Raw genomic sequence first — 22,506 nt, 5'->3', positions numbered from 1 at the left:
GCAGCGCCTCAGCCCTGAATCTCCAAGTGAATTGTCTGGGTGCATGTCGGAATCTGTATGCTGAGCTTGCCCGGATTATGATCAGCCAATGTCCATGTCAGCGGCCCTATTTGTTACCCAAGCGTTCACCCCTGCGCTCAACAGCCAGTAGTTTAGTCTGGGCCAAGATCCATGTGCGATTGATGCATGTGTACCCTCCATTCGATCTGGGTTACGGATCCTCCATACATCCATCAAGCCCATCTCATCCATCCCTTCTCTCATAATTCGGGCTGCTCTGGTGTTGTGTCCCCCTTGTGGGACTGATTTGTCTTTGCTGGGGTCCAGATGTGTGTTCAGATCTCCTCCCTATATTATTCCTGAGTTTAGGAGAGGTCTCAGGGCGTTCAGTATGTCTACATAAAAATCTGGGACGTCTATGTTTGACCCATACGCATTAATTATCGTATAGCGTGTACAGTGTGTTGGGTCCTGCAGAATAGCGTAGCGCCCTCTGTCATCTGTTATGGTATGTTTACTGACCACAAAACAGTGTGCCTTTTTTTATTAACATCAGTATACCTCTTGCATTTGTCGAATATGATGATGCCAACCTGACCCCGCCCAGTGTGTGCCCACTCTTGCATCCATTTGTTACGTCAAGTGCATTTCTTGGAGAAGCGCTATTTGAATATTGTACCTGGTGATAGGGCATTACCTGTCTAATTTTCTTGGGACTGTTTAGACCACGCACATTCCATGTTGCTATCCGTTGCCATAAAAGTGTTAGTGCTTAGTGTGTTTGCATATCAGTTGATCGTATAACTATCACAAGTGTATGCTATTGATGAGCTAGGGTTGGCATAACAATAAACATTTCCCTACCCCCACCCATTCCCTCCCACTTCAGAATCCCAAATATATTAAAGAAACGGTCCCTAAAATCCTACTGTCTGACGTCTAATTTACTAACAATAATGCTGCACTTATCAGTTCTAAATGGGTTCTCCCATGTGGGTGTTACCAGGAGGCCGGACTCCTTCTAGTTCGGAGGTGGTCAGGTGAGCCATTTCATCAGATTTCAGATTGTTTGTGGGTCGAAATCAATTGCAGTTTCCCAGTTAGTTTCTGTTTATCTTGGTGGCGTTTCACCGCTTGTGTATCCGTGTCTTGTGGCCTGGATTACTGGTTGGAGTCTTCACCATCTCGTGAACTTTGAATACGGGTTTTTCTTGCAATATATCTCAGAAAGTCCTGTGCTGCTTTTGGGGTTGTGTATATTTTTTGCTTCCCCTCATAGACTATGCGCAGTTCGGCGGGGGTATAGCATCGCGTATGATATGTCTTCTTTCTGCAGCTGTCGTTTGACAGATTGATATTCCCTTCTTGCTGCTTGCACTGCTGCAGTGAAGCCTGGGTAAAAGGACACCTGGTAATCTTGATATCTGAGGTCCTTTTTTTCCCGCCGCAGTCGCAGCCTTGTTTCACGGTCTTGGTAGTTGAGTAGTTTAGTGATTAAAGGACGAGGAGCAGTCCCCGGTGGAAGCTTCGCCATCAGTGTGCTTGCTGCACTATCATTATATTGGACTAGTTCTCCTGGCAGAATAAATCATTAATCATCTGGTCTACATACATTTTCATTATTCACATGTTCGTTGTTTCTGGGATACCTTTTATGTGCAAGATTCTGCATCGTAAGCGTGCTTCTAAATCCTCATTTTTTGCTTGTATTATGGTCAGGAGCTTCTCCATGTCTGAGCACTTTCTGGTCGTGGTTTGTATTTTATCTTCCGCCGTCACGAGTCTTTGCTCTGCTTCTGTGAGTCTGGATGCTTGTTTGTTTAGTACGGCTGATATGTTATCTATTTGTTGGTTCAGGGAGTTCATTTTGCTGTCAATCGAGAGGAGGCTCTGCAGCATAGCCTGTAGAGTTAACTCGAGCGCGGATGCTCCTTGTGCCTCAGACTCGAGATCAGAGTCTCTCTGCTCTTCTTGGACTGGCTTCATCACTTTTTTGGTTTCAAAGATTAGGCGTGACTGGCTTTTCTCTGATTTCCCCAAGATTTTAGCTCCCCCTTGCCAGCAGGTGCTGCCTCAACAGGTCGGTGCTGTCTGTTTGTACCTTTTTGTTATTCTGCACTCGGGATGGACGTCTGGTCCTAGTTTTTGTGCATCGATCGGGGGGTGATCCGGTGTTCCACCTCGGCCTCTGCTTCTCAGTCTTCCATGAAGAGGGGGGCTCTAAGATGTGCCATTACTCACAATATTTGCTAGCACATAAACGATGGCTTCCTTGGTCCAGAAGAGAACTTTAATCTAACTAATTAATATTCTACTGTTTCACTTTTATTGATTGCGATGGGAGCAGTTTAGGGCAAAAAATGTGATGAATGAATTTTTTCTTTCACCACACAGGACGTGTAATCTCAGAAATGTGCAGGATTCACCAGGTCGGTATTATTTCAAAATGCAACATTATCCTGGTTCATCCAGTAATATGCGGGTCTTGAATGTCACCATTAGCACATGTAAACAATAGAAGTGACGTTGAAGACGGGCTCTTGTAGTGCTATTTACCCCCATTCACTCGTCCGTTACTTCCAAGCCCTGCAGTCCTTTCTTTTCATTAAAATGTGCACTTTTGTACAAAAACAAATTTTTTTTAATATACAAATCCAAGTGGCAATCGCCATTTTGGACTGGTAAATACAAAATGAAAGCAAATGGCTACTGTGCCATTCTTCTTCGGACACGCGCAAGCAATGCTGATGCATCCACGCACAGACGTCATCACCCATGCATGCATCACTGGTCCCTTTTCCTTTATTTATTTTGACAGTGCCGCGCAGGCAGCCTGAAAAAGTCATGCACTCTGAAGCACCTCCAAAAGGCATTGGAAGAGTCTATTAGTGAGAAAGAAAAGACCTATTTCTTTTGCCAATGCTTCTATGCCACTGTATTGACTCTTGGAAAGCACAGAGATACACGGGATTCCTTAAGGACATTGCATGAAGAAATGGCTTTTTTAATTTGTGAAGCATACATTCATCTTTCCTTTTGAGTTAGCAACTTTAGTTGTGTAATTTACAAAGTAATTCTCTTCTATTCTATTCTCTGAGATGTGTAAAGCGCATAGCTACCCACAAAGGGCTTCCCAGCACTAGAAGGGGAAGGGGAAAAGGAAACTACTTATTCCACAAGCATTGGCATAGCCAATAGGTCTCGCCTTTGGGACCCTTATAAGTGTTTAGCCATGCAACAGGTGATGTTGTTGCACCCAGGATATTGTGCTGCATAACTAAATACTTAGAAGGTCCCAAAAGCGCGACCTATTGGCTATGCCAATGCTTGTTTTTTAGTTTTCCCTGGCAGGGAAAGTTTTTGATACATTGCCTCTCTATCACCCTCACACTCCTTCCATTTCCTTCTCTTCTTCTTCTCTCCCACTTGTTCATACCACCCTCACACCTTCCCCGGGTGGGTTAGAATGGGTGAGCTTACGCTGCGATTGGACGGGCAGATATCACCCCACACGGGTAATGATGGCAGTGTCCTTGCTTAGCCTCAATGTTCGAGGTCTCAATGCTTATGCTAAGTGACTGGCAGTTCTTTCACTTCTTAAAGACTCCAAGTGTGATATTTGTATGCCGTAAGAAACCCACCTGCGTCACCGCGACTGGCGGACACTACGGTCTCGCTAGTTTGAGCGGCAGTATTTCTTCTCTGGGGCTACCAAGAAGGCAGGGGTGGCGATTTTGTTCGCCACACTTCGTGGGTAGGGTGGAGTGGGTTTTTATGGAGACCCCAGGTGGACTATTAGCGTTGCAGGTCTTAATACAGGGAATCAGGTACATGATAGCCACAGTCTATGCACCTAATAAGAGACGGGAAACATTTGTCAGGGCACACTGGGACGACAGTTGACCTCTCCAGACAAGGAACTACTGGTGGTGAGAAATTTTAACATCGCAATGGACACTGGGAGGGACACCTCCGTCCAGCGGGTGGAACAAGATGGGGGACTAACGCCTGGCACTAGACAATAGTTGGATGAGGCGGGATTGACGGATATATGGAGGTATATACACCCCACACAAGTGGACTACAAGTTGTTCTCAGCAGCCAGTCAGACATACGCACACATTGACTACTTTTTCACAACCCCGGGGGTAACTCGGGACACGGTCTCGGTAGATATTGGAGCTGCAGCTCTCTCCAATCATTCTCTCATTGTCTTGCGACTCAATCCCAGCGAGCGATTGTCAGCTCCCCCTCGCTGGCGACGTAATTCACAAAACTCCTCACCCATGATAAATACGCGCGGATACACTGAGAGCCTTACCGACTTTCCTGGAACTCAATGACACATCTCAGGTTGCCATCTATACACTGTGGGAACAACAAAAAGTAGTCATCAGAGGTCACTCTGTTGTCCTCACCACAGGCTACAACCGGGAAAGACGAGATAAACGACGTCAGTTGGAAACACAGATCAAGGTCTTGGAGGCCTCCCACGTCCTGTCAGGCATAGTGGCTGGTCACCGCCAATTGAAGCAATGGCAAGCGATAGATATGGGAAGGACGAAATACACCTTACTTAGAATATGTCACAAATACTATGCTGAGGGGTAACAAAGCAGGAAGCATTCTGGTGCAGGCGATGGATCAAAGTATCCCCGAGATACAGGGGATGGATGACTGCCTGTGCTACATAGATGGGGACATAGCAAACCCTTCTGGAACCTTTTATAAGACCCTCTATACCGCTGACTCCCTTTGGGGCCCCGGCGTGAGGGCATACCTAGCTCAGATGTTTCCCCTGACACTAATAGGGCCACGTTCACAGCCCTGTAAATGGATATTACACCACAGGAGGTACTGGCGGCCATAGAATAATCACAGACCAATAAGGCGCCGGGCCCGGATGGCAATAGTGCGGAATTTTATAAAGTCTTTGGCTCTCATAAGGATATGCCGCCAGACTCGATGCACCTAGGGTGATCCCTAAACCAGGCAAGGACTCCAAATGTTGCGCCTCCTATCGCCCGATCTCCCTCTTAAATGTAGGCGCAAAGATCTTTATGAATGTTCTGGCCCACAGTCTAGCCCCTTACGTCCTTGTTGATCCCGACCAGGCCGGCTCCATTCCAGAGCGAGGGTATAGCAAGAACACGAAAAGCGTACATCCCCTCCTGGACAAGGTACAACGTTCATGAGTACAGGCCCTTTTGCTAACGATTGATGCTGAAAAAAGCATTTGACTGGGTGCACTGGCCCTAATCGCACTGAGTACTAGGGCATGTGAGCCTCGCTCTGCCGTTCCGCAGCTGGGTGCAGTGATGCTATACAGCCCCCCAAGACAGCATATGTGTGAGGAGAGAGAGGTCGCCTGCTTTCCCTATAGAATGTGGCCCTAGACAGGACTGCCCTCTGCCCCCTACTTTTTGCGCTCTATATGGAGCCCTTTGCAGAATGAATAAGAACCAATCCACACGTGGCAGGCATCCCGATGGAAGGGAGGGAACACAAGATCATGCAGTATTCGCATGATGCCCTTTTTCCCTCCCTGATCCAGATAATTTGCTGGCCGCTGTTATGGCGGAGCTGACCATGTTTGGAGAGGCCTCTGGCTTCAAAATCAATCAGCAGAAGTCCTCAATCCTAGGCCTAACTGTCTTTGATTCCGACAGCGCTTGGCTCCGCAACCAATTCCATTGGGCAGAGGGTGGGATTCCATACTTGGGGATACAGGTAAATCCCACACTTGCGACCACCGCTGCATACATTTATGGGAGCCTACTAGCGACCACGAGGACAGATCTCACTAAGTGGAAGTCCCACCATCTCTCGTTGTTGGGGCGCATAGCGGCTGTTAAAATGACGCTACTCCCTACATTTCTATATGTCATGCAAACTCTGACCCCCCAATCCCCCCACGGATGCTGGACAGACTACAATTACTTGTCTGGGACTTCATCTGGGAGGGTAAACAAGCGCGGAAGGCCAGAATCTGCGCTGCTGCTACCAGGCGGCGCAACTACGATACATGGTGGAATGGTCCCGCACAAAAACATTGGTGCTTGATAGATCGCGGGCACACACATTTGGAAAATACCCTGGCTGCCTAAACCACACAGACCAGCCGGCGTATACATCTCCCTGGTTGCGAGGTCCATGATTGGGGTTTGGGACAGGGTCAACAGCGACAGTCTCTCCACACCCATCTCCTCACTGACACCATGAGGGCAATATCGGACCTTAACATACTGGGTGACCCAACCTTGGATCCGGCCACATGCTAGTAGGGTACTGATAGCCTTTGAGAAGTGGATTATCACGCGCTCCACGGATAGGAAAGTACTCTCAGACCTTCATGCCTTTTTGATAACACCTCTGATCCCCCTCGACTTACCTGTGTGAGCGAGATGGGAGGGGTAGTGTTAGCACCCCTTCACAGATAGAGAGCGGAGCGTCATTTTACACCGGGCGTGACTCTTACTAATAAACAAATGCTCCTGAAGATCGCCCCTATTGGTACCTCACCCCAGCCAGCATCGCTACTTGAGACCCCGCGGGATGCGGGCAATGCTGGCGTCACTCCGGACACAAGGGCACACTCACAAATCTATGGCCTTGCCCTAAACTGCAATCTTTCTGGGTGGGAGTCCTGGATGCAGCAAATGTTATATTTGTGACAGGTATACCAAGATTCCCGTGCTATATACTCCTGGGTCTCCCCAATCCCCTCAGGTACCCGTTGTGGTCTCATTGAGGCAGAGCAATCACCCTAGTACTGGGGGCAGCACAACAGATCCTCCTCAGATGGGGTACAGAAAATATGGGATATAGTGGTGATGGAACTGCTGACCGCAGTTGCCACACAACAACTTCCCCCCTCCGACAAGATGTGGCAAACCTGCCAACAGTACCTGTCTGATGAGTCTGTGAGCTGTCTTGCCCCCAGGGTTGATGGAGACTGCGTTTGACATCCACGGTGCAGTCTGCAGAGCGCTAGAGCATGTGTACTCTTGTTGGAAGCATTTCATGTGCCATCGCATGGCATGACAAGCACACCCAGGGGTCTCTATGTTACATTTCATGCAGTAGTTCCGACACACAGAGCAGTATGAACAAACAACAAGCCCTAAGATCACCATGTGGTGTTCTTGTTCCATCACGGGCCATCGCACCACATGCAAAGAGCACACACAGATCTCTGTGATACATTTCGTGCATTCGTTTGTTCAGCAGTGTGAAGACCCGATGAGCCTTAAGATAATCAAGAAAACATCATAGGCCATGGCATCACAAGTCCAGCACACCCAGGGCTCTCTGTGATACTTCCCAGGCAGAGCAGTGTGAAGACCCGCTGAGCCTCATCATACTGCGGCCAACACATGCCATCACATGCCATCACATGCCGTCACATGCCGCCACATGCCGTCACATGCCGTCACATGCCGTCACATGCCGTCACATGCCGTCACATGCCATCACATGCCATCACATGCCGCCACATGCCGTCACATGCCATCACGTGTCGTCACGTGCCGTCACATGCCATCACGTGTCGTCACGTGCCGTCACATGCCGTCACATGCCATCACGAGCCATCACGTGCCATCACATGCCGTCACATGCCATCACGAGCCATCACATGCCATCACATGCCACATGCTGCCACATGCCGCCACATGCCGCCACATGCCATCACATGCCATCACATGCCGTCACATGCCGTCACATGCCGTCACATGCCGCCACATGCCGTCACATGCCATCACGTGTCATCACGTGCCGTCACATGCCGTCACATGCCGTCACATGCCATCACATGCCATCATATGCCATCACATGCCGTCACATGCCATCACATGCCACCACATGCCATCACATGCCACCACATGCCATCACGTGCCATCACATGCCACATGCCGCCACATGCCGTCACTTGCCATCACGTGTCGTCACGTGCCGTCACATGCCGCCACATGCCGTCACATGCCATCACGTGCCATCACATGCCATCACGTGCCATCACGAGCCATCACGTGCCATCACGTGCCATCACATGCCATCACATGCCATCACATGCCGTCACATGCCGCCACATGCCATCCCATGCCACCACATGTCATCACATGCCATCACGTGGCATCACGTGCCATCACATCATATCAAGCACACCAAGGGATCTTTGGGATACATTTGATGCACTTATGTCTGTAGATCTCACCATGACATTCTCCTGCGGATTTGCTTTTCGACTGGACTTCCATCTGCGATGCAATTTATTCCTTTCTTTTCTTGAGCGCAGGTGCTTCTTCTTCTGTTTAAACTAATCAAGGAAACAAAACGAAGAGCGTTTGTTTCACTGTTAACTGCACACACTTCACATGTGCAAGATTACTTCAAAAGACCGCACGCCTCTTCGGCAATGACACATTGTTAACATTCGTCACTTGCTGCCCAAATGAACCATCAGACACTGCTCCGGGTTCCCAGATATTGAAACTGGCTGCTGCCTGTCTCACTGCGCCTGCTATGGCTGCCTGGCTCACTGCGTCTCCTATGGCTGCCTGGCTCACTGCGTCTGCTATGGCGGCCTGGCTCATTGCATCTTCTATGGATGCCTGGCTTACTGCGTCTGCTATGGCTGCCTGGCTCACTTCGTCTACTATGGCTGCCTGGCTCAATATGTCTGCTATGGCTGCCTGGCTCACTTCGTCTACTATGGCTGCCTGGCTCAATATGCCTGCTGTGGCTGCCTGGCTCACTGCGCCTGCTATGGCTGCCTGGCTCACTTCGTCTACTATGGCTGCCTGGCTCAATATGTCTGCTATGGCTGCCTGGCTCACTGCACCTGCTATGGCTGCCTGGATCACTGCACCTGCTATGGCTGCCTGGATCACTGCACCTGCTATGGCTGCCTGGATCACGGCATCTGCTATGGCTGCCTGGCTCACGGCATCTGCTATGGCTGCCTGGCTCACTTCGTCTGCTATGGCTGCCTGGCTCACGGCATCTGCTATGACTGCCTGGCTCACTGCGGCTAGTTTGGCCGCCTGGCTCACTGCGTCTGCTATGGCTGCCTGGCTCACTGCGCCTGCTATGGCTGCCTGGCTCACTGCGTCTGCTATGGCTGCCTGGCTCACGGCATCTGCTATGGCTGCCTGGCTCACTGCGGCTAGTTTGGCCGCCTGGCTCACTGCGTCTGCTATGGCTGCCTGGCTCACTGCGCCTGCTATGGCTGCCTGGCTCACTGCGTTTGCTAGGCCTGCCTGGCTCACGGCATCTGCTATGGCTGCCTGGCTCACGGCATCTGCTATGGCTGCCTGGCTCACTTTGTCTGCTATGGCTGCCTGGCTCAGGGCATCTGCTATGGCTGCCTGGCTCACTGCGCCTGCTATGGCTGCCTGGCTCACGGCATCTGCTATGACTGCCTGGCTCACTGTGTCTGCTATGGCTACCTGGCTCACTGCGCCTGCTATGGCTGCCTGGCTCACTGCATCTGCTATGGCTGCCTGGCTCACTTCGTCTGCTATGGCTGCCTGGCTCACGGCATCTGCTATGGCTGCCTCGCTCACTTCGTCTGCTATGGCTGCCTGGCTCACTGCGCCTGCTATGGCTTCCTGGATCACTTTGTCTGCTATGGCTGCCTGGCTCACTGTGTCTGCTATGGCTGCCTGGCTCACTGGGTCTGCTATGACTGCATGGCTCACTGCGTCTGCTATGGCTGCCTGGCTCATTGCGTCTTCTATGGATGCCTGGCTTACTGTGCCTGCTATGGCCACCTGGCTCACTGCGTCTGCTATGGCTGGCTGGCTCACTGCGTCTGCTATGGCTGCCTGGCTCACTGCGCCTGCTATGGCTGCCTGGTTCACTGCGTCTGCTATGGCTGCCTGGCTCACTTCGTCTGCTATGGCTGCCTGGCCCACGGCATCTGCTATGGCTGCCTGGCTCACTTCGTCTGCTATGGCTGCCTGGCTCACGGCATCTGCTATGACTGCCTGGCTCACTGCGTCTGCTATGGCTGCCTGGCTCACTGCGCCTGCTATGGCTGCCTGGCTCACTGCATCTGCTATGGCTGCCTGGCTCACTTCGTCTGCTATGGTTGCCTGGCTCACTGTGTCTGCTATGGCTGCCTGGCTCACTGGGTCTGCTATGACTGCATGACTCACTGCGTCTGCTATGGCTGCCTGGCTCATTGCGTCTTCTATGGATGCCTGGCTTACTGTGCCTGCTATGAGTACCTGGCTCACTGCGGCTGCTATGGCCGCCTGGCTCACTGCGTCTGCTATGGCTGCCTGGCTCACTGCGTCTGCTATGGCTGCCTGGCTCACTGCGCCTGCTATGGCTGCCTGGCTCACTGCATCTGCTATGGCTGCCTGGCTCACTGGGTCTGCTATGGCTGGCTGGCTCACTGTGTCTGCTATGACTGCATGGCTCACTGCGTCTGCTATGGCTGCCTGGCTCATTGCGTCTTCTATGGATGCCTGGCTTACTGTGCCTGCTATGAGTACCTGGCTCACTGCGGCTGCTATGGCCGCCTGGCTCACCGCGCCTGCTATGGCTGCCTGGCTCACTGGGTCTGCTATAGCTGCCTGGCTCACTGCGTCTGCTATGACTGCCTGGCTCACTGCGCCTGCTATGGCTGACTGGCTCACGGTGTCTGTTATGGTTGCCTGGCTCACGGCGTCTAGTATGGCTACCTGGCTCACTGCGTCTGCTATGGCTGCCTGGCTCACGGTGTCTGCTATGGCTGCCTGGCTCACTGCGCCTGCTATGGCTGCTTGGCTCACTGCATCTGCTATGGCTGCCTGGCTCACTGCGCCTGCTATGGCTGCCTGGCTCACTCTGCCTACTATGGCTGCCTGGCTCACTCCGCCTGCTATGGCTGCCTGGCTCACTGCATCTACTATGGCTGCCTGGCTCACTGCGTCTGCTATGGCTGCCTGGCTCACTGCATCTACTATGGCTGCCTGGCTCACTGCGTCTGCTATGGCTGCCTGGCTCACTGCGTCTGCTATGGCTGCCTGGCTCACTGTGCCTGCTATGGCTACCTGGCTCACTGCGTCTGCTATGGCTGCCTGGCTCACTGCGTCTGCTATGGTTGCCTGGCTCACGGCGTCTACTATGGCTGCCTGGCTCACTGCGTCTGCTATGGCTGCTTGGCTCACTGTGTCTGCTATGGCTGCCTGGCTCACTGCGTCTGCTATGGCTGCCTGGCTCACTGTGTCTGCTATGGCTGCCTGGCTCACTGCGTCTGCTATGGCTGCCTGGCTCACTGCGTCTGCTATGGTTGCCTGGCTCACTGTGTCTGGTATGGCTGCCTGGCTCACGGCGTCTGCTATGGCTGCCTGGCTCACTGCGTCTGCTATGGCTGCCTGGCTCACTGCGTCTGCTATGGTTGCCTGGCTCACGGCGTCTACTATGGCTGCCTGGCTCACTGCGTCTGCTATGGCTGCCTGGCTCACTGCGTCTGCTATGGTTTCCTGGCTCACGGCGTCTACTATGGCTGCCTGGCTCACTGCGTCTGCTATGGCTGCTTGGCTCACTGTGTCTGCTATGGCTGCCTGGCTCACTACGTCTGCTATGGTTGCCTGGCTCACTGCGTCTGCTATGGCTGCCTGGCTCACTACGTCTGCTATGGCTGCCTGGCTCACTGCGTCTGCTATGGCTGCCTGGCTCACTGCATCTGCTATGGTTGCCTGGCTCACTGTGTCTGGTATGGCTGCCTGGCTCACGGCGTCTGCTATGGCTGCCTGGCTCACTGCGTCTGCTATGGCTGCCTGGCTCACTGCGTCTGCTATGGTTGCCTGGCTCACGGCGTCTACTATGGCTGCCTGGCTCACTGCGTCTGCTATGGCTGCCTGGCTCACTGCGTCTGCTATGGTTTCCTGGCTCACGGCGTCTACTATGGCTGCCTGGCTCACTGCGTCTGCTATGGCTGCTTGGCTCACTGTGTCTGCTATGGCTGCTTGGCTCACTGTGTCTGCTATGGCTGCCTGGCTCACTGCGTCTGCTATGGTTTCCTGGCTCACGGCGTCTACTATGGCTGCCTGGCTCACTGCGTCTGCTATGGCTGCCTGGCTCACTGCGTCTGCTATGGCTGCCTGGCTCACTGCGCCTGCTATGGCTGCCTGGCTCACTGCGTCTGCTATGGTTTCCTGGCTCACTGCGTCTACTATGGCTGCTTGGCTCACTGTGTCTGCTATGGCTGCCTGGCTCACTGCATCTGCTATGGTTTCCTGGCTCACGGCGTCTACTATGGCTGCCTGGCTCACTGCGTCTGCTATGGCTGCCTGGCTCACTGCGTCTGCTATGGTTTCCTGGCTCACGGCGTCTACTATGGCTGCCTGGCTCACTGCGTCTGCTATGGCTGCCTGGCTCACTGCGCCTGCTATGGCTGCCTGGCTCACTGACACTACACCCTGATTAAACCCTTCTCACGGCATTTACAGCGCACACTGCACAACACAATGAAAACCTCCTATGGGTACAACCCTCCTAGTAACACAGACTGCACTACCAATGGCGTCCTGCACTCAGCACACACCCCAATGAGACACAGCACAGCCGACACAGCCAGGCACTCCACTGAGCACACCCTCCTCTGAACATATAGAAGCCAGCCAAACCTTCAACAGCACAAATAACACACTATACCTGAGTCAGAGTATGAACAACACACCGCACTCTAATCAGAGGACACACAACCAACCAAAACATCAGCTCATACAGGAAATACCAGAATACACAACACCCAGCTCATAAATATTCCAAAACCTTCAAAGAGCATGTTGACACAGACACACACCTCTCAATAATTCTTCAACGATTAGTCACTGCTATCTTTACCTGATGAGAGGCACACACCTGACAAGTCACATATGTGATGAGTCATACACCTGACGAGAGGCACACACCTGACGAGAGGCACACATCTGACGAGAGGCACACACCTGATAAGAGGCACACACCTGACGAGTCATACACCTGACGAGAGGCACACACCTGACAAAAAGCACACAACTGACGAAAGGCACACACCTGACGAGAGGCACATAGATGACGAGAGGCAAAAAGCACACACCTGACGGGAGGCACACACCTGACGAGAGGCACACACCTGACGAGAGACACACATCTGACGAGAGGCACACACCTGACGAGAGGCACACACCTGGCGAGAGGCACACACCTGACGAGAGGCACACACCTGACGAGAGGCACACACCTAACAAGTCACATATGTGATGAGTCATACACCTAACGAGAAGAACACACCTGACGACAACCACACACCTGATGAGACGGACACACCTGACGAGAGGCACACACCTGACGAGAGGCACACACCTGACGAGAGGCACACATCTGACGAGAGGCACACACCTGACGAGAGGCACACACCTGGCGAGAGGCACACACCTGACGAGAGGCACACACCTGACGAGAGGCACACACCTAACAAGTCACATATGTGATGAGTCATACACCTAACGAGAAGAACACACCTGACGACAACCACACACCTGATGAGACGGACACACCTGATGAGAGGAATACACCTGACGAGAGGAACACACCTGACGAGAGGCACATACCTGATAAGAGGCACACACCTGACGAGTCATACACCTGACGAGAGGCACACACCTGACAAAAAGCACACAACTGACGAAAGGCACACACCTGACGAGAGGCACATAGATGACGAGAGGCACACACCTGACGAGAGGCACACACCTGACAAAAAGCACACACCTGACGGGAGGCACACACCTGACGAGAGGCACACACCTGACGAGAGACACACATCTGACGAGAGGCACACACCTGACGAGAGGCACACACCTGGCGAGAGGCATGCATCTGACCAGAGGCACACACCTAACAAGTCACATATGTGATGAGTCATACACCTAACGAGAAGAACACACCTGACGACAACCACACACCTGATGAGACGGACACACCTGATGAGAGGAATACACCTGACAAGAGGAACACACCTGACGAGAGGCACACACCAGATGAGAGGCACACACCTGACAAGAGGCACACATCTGACGAGAGGCACACACCTGACGGGAGGCACACACCTGACGAGAGGCACACACCTGAAGGGAGGCACACACCTGGCGAGAGGCACGCACCTGACAGGAGGCACACACCTGACGAGAGGCACACACCTGATGAGAGGCACACACCAGATGAGACCCACACACCTGAAGAGAGGCACACACCTGACGGGAGGCACACACCTGGCGAGAGGCACACACCTGGCGAGAGGCACGCACCTGACGGGAGGCACACACCTGGCAAGAGGCACACACCTGACGAGAGGCACACACCTGACGAGAGGCACACACCTGATATGAGGCACACACCAGATGAGAGGCACACACCTGACGAGAGGCACACACCTGACGAGAGGCACACACCTGACGAGAGGCACACACCTGACGAGAGTCACACACCAGATGAGAGGCACACACCAGATGGAAGGCACACACCTGACAAGAGGCACACAGCTGACGAGAGGCACACACCTGACGGGAGGCACACACCTGACGAGAGGCACACACCAGATGAGAAGCACACACCTGACAAGAGGCACACATCTGACGAGAGGCACACACCTGACGGGAGGCACACACCTGACGAGAGGCACACACCTGAAGGGAGGCACACACCTGGCGAGAGGCACGCACCTGACAGGAGGCACACACCTGACGAGAGGCACACACCTGATGAGAGGCACACACCTGACGAGAGGCACACACCTGAAGAGAGGCACACACCTGACGGGAGGCACACACCTGGCGAGAGGCACACACCTGGCAAGAGGCACGCACCTGACGGGAGGCACACACCTGGCAAGAGGCACACACCTGACGAGAGGCACACACCTGATGAGAGGCACACACCTGATATGAGGCACACACCAGATGAGAGGCACACACCTGACGAGAGGCACACACCTGACGAGAGGCACACACCTGACGAGAGGCACACACCAGATGAGAGGCACACACCAGATGGAAGGCACACACCTGACAAGAGGCACACAGCTGACGAGAGGCACACACCTGATGAGAGGCACACACCAGATGAGAGGCACACACCAGATGAGAGGCACACACCTGACGAGAGGCACACACCTGACGAGAGGCACACACCAGATGAGACCCACACACCTGACAAGAGGCACACACCTGACAAGAGGCACACACCTGATGATAGGCACACACCTGACGGGAGGCACACACCTAACGAGAGGCACACACCTGACGGGAGGCACACACCTAACGAGAGGCATGCATCTGACGAGAGGCACACACCCACCTGATGATAGGCACACACCTGACGAGAGGCACATAGATGAATGGAGGCACACACCTAATGAGAGGCACACACCAGATGAGAGGCACACACCTTGTTAGATTTGGGGGTCTCTGGTTGGCACAGGTAAGTACTTGTGACAAGCAGGGACCCTCTCCTCTAGTCAGGATAAGGGGATCACCCTTGCAAATAACCCTTGCTCACCCGTTAGGTAGTGTGGCGCGAGCAGACAAGGCTAATCTCTGGGCGTCACAGGCTAAGCATTTGTAACACATATAGTAATCAGAATGACCCACCACAAATGGACACCGGGCTGTGCTTTATAAAACAAATATGTATGCTTTATATAAATGTAGGTAACTCTTATGCAGACATAATTACAAGATCATAAATAACATTTGGCTTCTGATGCACACAATACTTTCTTTATGCTGGAATAGGTGCTTTCTCTCAAAAAGTGTCTTTAGATCATGAATAACGTTTTAAAATGCAAACAATTCGTTTTAGGCGAGGATATGCGTTTTTCTTAACAGCAAAGCATCTATTTTGCACTCATGGGCAGCGTACTGATTGTGCGGGATGTGGCGGGGTTAAATTGCACAAAAGAAAGGGGTAGGCCACGGTCGGACTCTCGAGTCCGGTGCGCACAGATCAAAATGCAGCGTTACAGTACCTTTGTATGTGGGCGGCTGGTAGACGCGATGAGGCAAGCGGAGGTGTTCTTTGCAGTTATCCGATCTCCCCCTGAGGCGGCAATGCGGCACGGAGGCGGCCTGTACACAGCGTACAGCACGGCTCTCCTTTGTGCGGCACGGCCTTGGGGCGAGGGGCGGTGCAGTTTGGTACGCTTCTAGTGTACGCAGCGTACTTCAATCGGGAGATGCCCGTCTGAGCGGGGAATGCGCTTTCCTTGCGGGGCGCTATGTCAGGGAGAAGGTGCGCTTCGGCGTACCAGGCGTCTCCGGTGATGCGCCTCTCCTCAAGGATTCTCCCCCCAGTGGGGATGCGGCAGGCAGTACAGGGCGTCCTTCCGAGGAGGGCAAAGTGGGTGTTGGCAGCCCAGCAACACGGTGCGAGTACGGCTCGTTCAGAGCGGGTCACACGGGGCGGGCGGTCACAGGACGGCTTCGCGGCAGTCCAGGGGTACGGGACCCACTTGTGGCGGCTCCAGCAGCAGGGGAAGAGTTCAGCAATTTCTTCTCGGCTCAGATGCAGACAGGCAGAGTCCAATGTTTCTGGGACTCAGTTCAGGGGGCCAGCTCTATCCCAGGCCCTTGGAGATCGCTGGTTTTGCAACACAAGTCTTGGTAAAAACAAATAGCAAGTCTTTCAAAAGTAGCAAGTCTTTGTAGCTTTTCCCCCTCTCCTTTGGCAGCAAGGCAACCACTGCTGGCCAGTCCCCCAGGCTAGGGACAGTCTTCCTCCTTCAACTTTCCTGGTTCCTCCTCCTAGGGCAGATAGTTCTTCTTGGGTCACCAGCAGGATCTAATATTTAGGAGCAGGGCTCCTACTTTTATACACAGTTTCTTTTCTTTTGTCTTTACAGGCCAGGGGGCCTGAGCCTGGTTCAACACAGTTTTGGAGCACTTTGTTGACATGAAGCTGCCTTCTTCTTTCAGGGTGCAGGGTAGAGACATCAGACGATACGCTCTTCAGAGTCAAGGGGCACTCCTCCCACCCATCCTGGTGTAATCTTCCTATTCACCACCTGGAAGCCCAGACTGTCTCCTGGAATTCCCCAGCCCTGTCACTCACAGAAACCAGACAGCAGATACACATCCTAGCAGAGGTGGGCTGAAATGGTTAGGCAAGCAAATGCTAACTTTCTAAAAGTAGCATTTGCAAACACAGGATATTAAAATAAACTTTACTAAAAGAAGTATTTTATTATTCAGTTCAGGCATACTAAACTTGACTTTCTACCATGCTCTCTGAGTCTGTTAGGATTATAGAGTGTAATAATTCCAGCAGCCCATTCTGGCCTATGAGAACAGGTAACCTTACAATAGTGAAAAACGAAAATGGCTGTAATTCACTATTAGGACATGCCACACACATCAGGGCTTGTCCTACCTTATGCTGACAATGCACCCTGCCCTTGGGCCTACCATAGGGGTGACTAATATGAAGATAAGGGAAGGTTTAGAGGCTGGCAAGTGGGTGCACTTGCCCAGTCAGGATGACAGTACCAGACTGCACGCAGGCTCTGCAATGGCAGACCTTAGACACATTTTACTACGACGCTTCTGTGGGTGGCACAACCAGTGCTGCAGGCCCACTAGCAGCATTTGTATTTACAAGCCCTGGCACTCCTGGTGCACTTTACTGGGGTCTGACAGTAAATCAAATGAGCCAATCATGGAATCCAAACAATGTACACATTTTACAGTAGGGAGAGCATATGCACTTTAGGACTGGTCAGCAGTGGTAAAGTGCCCAGAGTCATTAAACCAACAAAAACAGGTCAGAGAGAATATTGGAGTAAGGCAAAAAGTTCAGGGATGACCCTGCAGAGAGCGCCAAGTCCAACACACCTGAAGAGAGGGACTCATCTGACGAGAGGCACACACCTGACGAGAGGCACACACCTGACGAGAGTCACACACCTGACGAGAGTCATACACCTGATGAGTCGTACACCTGATGAGAGGCACACACCTGATGAGAAGCACAGACCTGATGAGAGGAATACACCAGGCGAGAGGTTGGGTACCTGCAGTCTTAATCATGGATCATCACATCACTCGACCTGCCATCTTCTCCACTCAAGACAACACTAGTGCAGTATCCAAATCCCACTTTTCTGCAAATAGTCTTGGGCTTTGTGTGTCCACCAAGGTTCTGCAATGGTTACTTCTGGTTTGTATTCACATACTTGCCAAAATAACAAACATAAATTTAATCTCCTTCCTTAATCCCCTCATTTTCAACAAACCTGACTTCCTTATCGTGTGTTACCACTGGGCTGTTCCAAGAAACGTTAAACTGTCATCTTCTGACCCCAGGACCTGAGCAGGGTCCCCAGGCAGCAATGTCAGTCCTGTAGCCCTGGCCTGGTGTGTGAACAGGACAGCGCGGCACAGATCCCGACACACCCTGTGCTGCTCTCTACTCTCAGTGAACCAGCAGCAGTGACCTTCCGTTGTATTATGTAATTGCATACACTACATTTATTGACAAGATGCTTGTGCAGCCAATGAAAGAACAGACCAGCACATACAACCAGAGCACAGAGGTCAAAAGTCCAAAGAGAAGTGCGGGAACCCTCAGGTAACCCTGACAGCCATTCCTTTCTCCATGGCAGTGGACGCAGCAGCCTTACCTTCTCTGCTAAGACCAGTAAGTGCGCCGGCAGACCATCGGACTCTGAGCTGTTGGAGCCACTGGTGCTGTGAAGAGAAAGGGATAGAGGTTAGACCTCTCAGCGCTGCTGCGTCGGATGAGATCTGCACCAGGGGTGTATTAATGAGATGTGCACCCGGGGTGTATTAATGAGATGTGCACCAGGGGTGTATTAATGAGATGTGCACCCGGGGTGTATTAATGAGATGTGCACCCGGGGTGTATTAATGAGATGTGCACCCGGGGTGTATTAATGAGATCTGCACCAGTGGTGTATTAATGAGATTTGCACCCCAGGTGTATTAATGAGATGTGCACCCGGGGTGTATTAATGAGATCTGCACCAGGGGTGTATTAATGAGATGTGCACCCCAGGTGTATTAATGAGATGTGCACCCGGGGTGTATTAATGAGATCTGCACCAGGGGTGTATTAATGAGATGTGCACCCGGGGTGTATTAATGAGATGTGCACCCGGGGTGTATTAATGAGATCTGCACCAGTGGTGTATTAATGAGATGTGCACCCCAGGTGTATTAATGAGATGTGCACCCGGTGTGTATTAATGAGATCTGCACCAGGGGTGTATTAATGAGATGTGCACCCCAGGTGTATTAATGAGATGTGCACCCGGGGTGTATTAATGAGATCTGCACCAGGGGTGTATTAATGAGATGTGCACCCGGGGTGTATTAATGAGATCTGCACCAGGGGTGTATTAATGAGATGTGCACCCGGGGTGTATTAATGAGATGTGCACCAGGGGTGTATTAATGAGATGTGCACCCGGGGTGTATTAATAAGATGTGCACCCGGGGTGTATTAATGAGATCTGCACCAGGGGTGTATTAATGAGATGTGCACCCGGGGTGTATTAATGAGATCTGCACCAGGGGTGTATTAATGAGATGTGCATCCGGGGTGTATTAATGAGAACTGCACCAGGGGTGTATTAATGAGATGTGCACCCGGGGTGTATTAATGAGATCTGCACCAGGGGTGTATTAATGAGATCTGCACCAGGGGTGTATTAATGAGATGTGCACCCGGGGTGTATTAATGAGATCTGCACCAGGGGTGTATTAATGAGATGTGCACCCGGGGTGTATTAATGAGATGTGCACCCGGGGTGTATTAATGAGATCTGCACCAGTGGTGTATTAATGAGATGTGCACCCCAGGTGTATTAATGAGATGTGCACCCGGGGTGTATTAATGAGATCTGCACCAGGGGTGTATTAATGAGATGTGCACCCGGGGTGTATTAATGAGATCTGCACCAGGGGTATATTAATGAGATGTGCACCCGGGGTGTATTAATGAGATGTGCACCAGGGGTGTATTAATGAGATGTGCACCCGGGGTGTATTAATGAGATGTGCACCCGGGGTGTATTAATGAGATGTGCACCCGGGGTGTATTAATGAGATCTGCACCAGGGGTGTATTAATGAGATGTGCACCCGGGGTGTATTAATGAGATGTGCACCCCGGGTGTATTAATGAGATGTGCATCCGGGGTGTATTAATGAGATCTGCACCAGGGGTGTATTAATGAGATGTGCACCCGGGGTGTATTATTGAGATGTGCACCAGGGGTGTATTAATGAGATGTGCACCCGGGGTGTATTAATGAGATGTGCACCCGGGGTGTATTAATGAGATCTGCACCAGGGGTGTATTAATGAGATGTGCACCCGGGGTGTATTAATGAGATCTGCACCAGGGGTGTATTAATGAGATGTGCACCCGGGGTGTATTAATGAGATGTGCACCCGGGGTGTATTAATGAGATCTGCACCCGGGGTGTATTAATGAGATGTGCACCCGGGGTGTATTAATGAGATGTGCACCCGGGGTGTATTAATGAGATGTGCACCAGGGGTGTATTAATGAGATGTGCACCCGGGGTGTATTAATGAGATGTGCACCCGGGGTGTAATAATGAGATGTGCACCCGGGGTGTATTAATGAGGTGTGCACAAGGGGTGTATTAATGAGGTGTGCACCAGGGGTGTATTAATGAGATGTGCACCCGGGGTGTATTAATGAGATGTGCACCCGGGGTGTATTAATGAGATGTGCACCAGGGGTGTATTAATGAGATGTGCACCAGGGGTGTATTAATGAGATGTGCACCAGGGGTGTATTAATGAGATGTGCACCAGGGGTGTATTAATGAGATGTGCACCCGGGGTGTATTAATGAGATGTGCACCCGGGGTGTATTAATGAGATGTGCACCCGGGGTGTATTAATGAGATGTGCACCAGGGGTGTATTAATGAGATGTGCACCAGGGGTGTATTAATGAGATGTGCACCAGGGGTGTATTAATGAGATGTGCACCAGGGGAGTATTAATGAGATGTGCACCCGGGGTGTATTAATGAGATGTGCACCCGGGGTGTATTAATGAGATGTGCACCAGGGGTGTATTAATGAGATGTGCACCCGGGGTGTATTAATGAGATGTGCACCAGGGGTGTATTAATGAGATGTGCACCAGGGGTGTATTAATGAGATGTGCACCCGGGGTGTATTAATGAGATGTGCACCCGGGGTGTATTAATGAGATGTGCACCCGGGGTGTATTAATGAGATCTGCACCAGGGGTGTATTAATGAGATGTGCACCAGGGGTGTATTAATGAGATGTGCACCCGGGTGTATTAATGAGATGTGCACCAGGGGTGTATTAATGAGATGTGCACCCGGGGTGTATTAATGAGATCTGCACCCAGGGTGTATTAATGAGATGTGCACCAGAGGTGTATTAATGAGATGTGCACCAGGGGTGTATTAATGAGATGTGCACCAGGGGTGTATTAATGAGATGTGCACCAGGGGTGTATTAATGAGATGTGCACCCGGGGTGTATTAATGAGATGTGCACCCGGGGTGTATTAATGAGATGTGCACCCGGGGTGTATTAATGAGATCTGCACCCGGGGTGTATTAATGAGATGTGCACCAGGGGTGTATTAATGAGATGTGCACCCGGGGTGTATTAATGAGATGTGCACCCGGGGTGTATTAATGAGATGTGCACCCGGGGTGTATTAATGAGATGTGCACCCGGGGTGTATTAATGAGATGTGCACCCGGGGTGTATTAATGAGATGTGCACCAGGGGTGTATTAATGAGATGTGCACCAGGGGTGTATTAATGAGATGTGCACCAGGGGTGTATTAATGAGATCTGCACCAGGGGTGTATTAATGAGATGTGCACCCGGGGTGTATTAATGAGATCTGCACCAGGGGTGTATTAATGAGATGTGCATCCGGGGTGTATTAATGAGATGTGCACCCGGGGTGTATTAATGAGATCTGCACCAGGGGTGTATTAATGAGATCTGCACCAGGGGTGTATTAATGAGATCTGCACCAGGGGTGTATTAATGAGATGTGCACCCGGGGTGTATTAATGAGATCTGCACCAGGGGTGTATTAATGAGATGTGCACCCGGGTGTATTAATGAGATGTGCACCCGGGGTGTATTAATGAGATCTGCACCAGTGGTGTATTAATGAGATGTGCACCCCAGGTGTATTAATGAGATGTGCACCCGGGGTGTATTAATGAGATGTGCACCCGGGGTGTATTAATGAGATGTGCACCCGGGGTGTATTAATGAGATGTGCACCCGGGGTGTATTAATGAGATGTGCACCAGGGGTGTATTAATGAGATGTGCACCCGGGGTGTATTAATGAGATCTGCACCAGGGGTGTATTAATGAGATGTGCACCCGGGGTGTATTAATGAGATCTGCACCAGGGGTGTATTAATGAGATGTGCACCCGGGGTGTATTAATGAGATTTGCACCCGGGGTG

General features: G+C 51.7%; 1 protein-coding gene across 1 annotated transcript in view; it reads right to left on the bottom strand.

Annotated features, from left to right (window-relative positions):
- The window catches only part of AGBL2 (AGBL carboxypeptidase 2), a 350,584-nt gene that overhangs the window by 192,550 nt on the left and 135,528 nt on the right, over positions 1 to 22,506 (bottom strand). Inside the window, exons 7-8 of the mRNA XM_078684573.1 lie at positions 18,653 to 18,719; positions 8,216 to 8,317 (exon numbers count right to left, since the gene is read on the bottom strand). Of these exons, the coding sequence (XP_078540699.1) occupies positions 8,216 to 8,317; positions 18,653 to 18,719 (169 nt within the window). The remainder of the gene's footprint in view (positions 1 to 8,215; positions 8,318 to 18,652; positions 18,720 to 22,506) is intronic.

The sequence above is a fragment of the Lissotriton helveticus genome, chromosome 3_2 (genome assembly GCF_964261635.1).
Source record: "Lissotriton helveticus chromosome 3_2, aLisHel1.1, whole genome shotgun sequence".
NCBI classification, from domain to species: Eukaryota; Metazoa; Chordata; class Amphibia; order Caudata; family Salamandridae; genus Lissotriton; species Lissotriton helveticus.
This window is presented reverse-complemented; position numbering and strand designations above follow the sequence as displayed.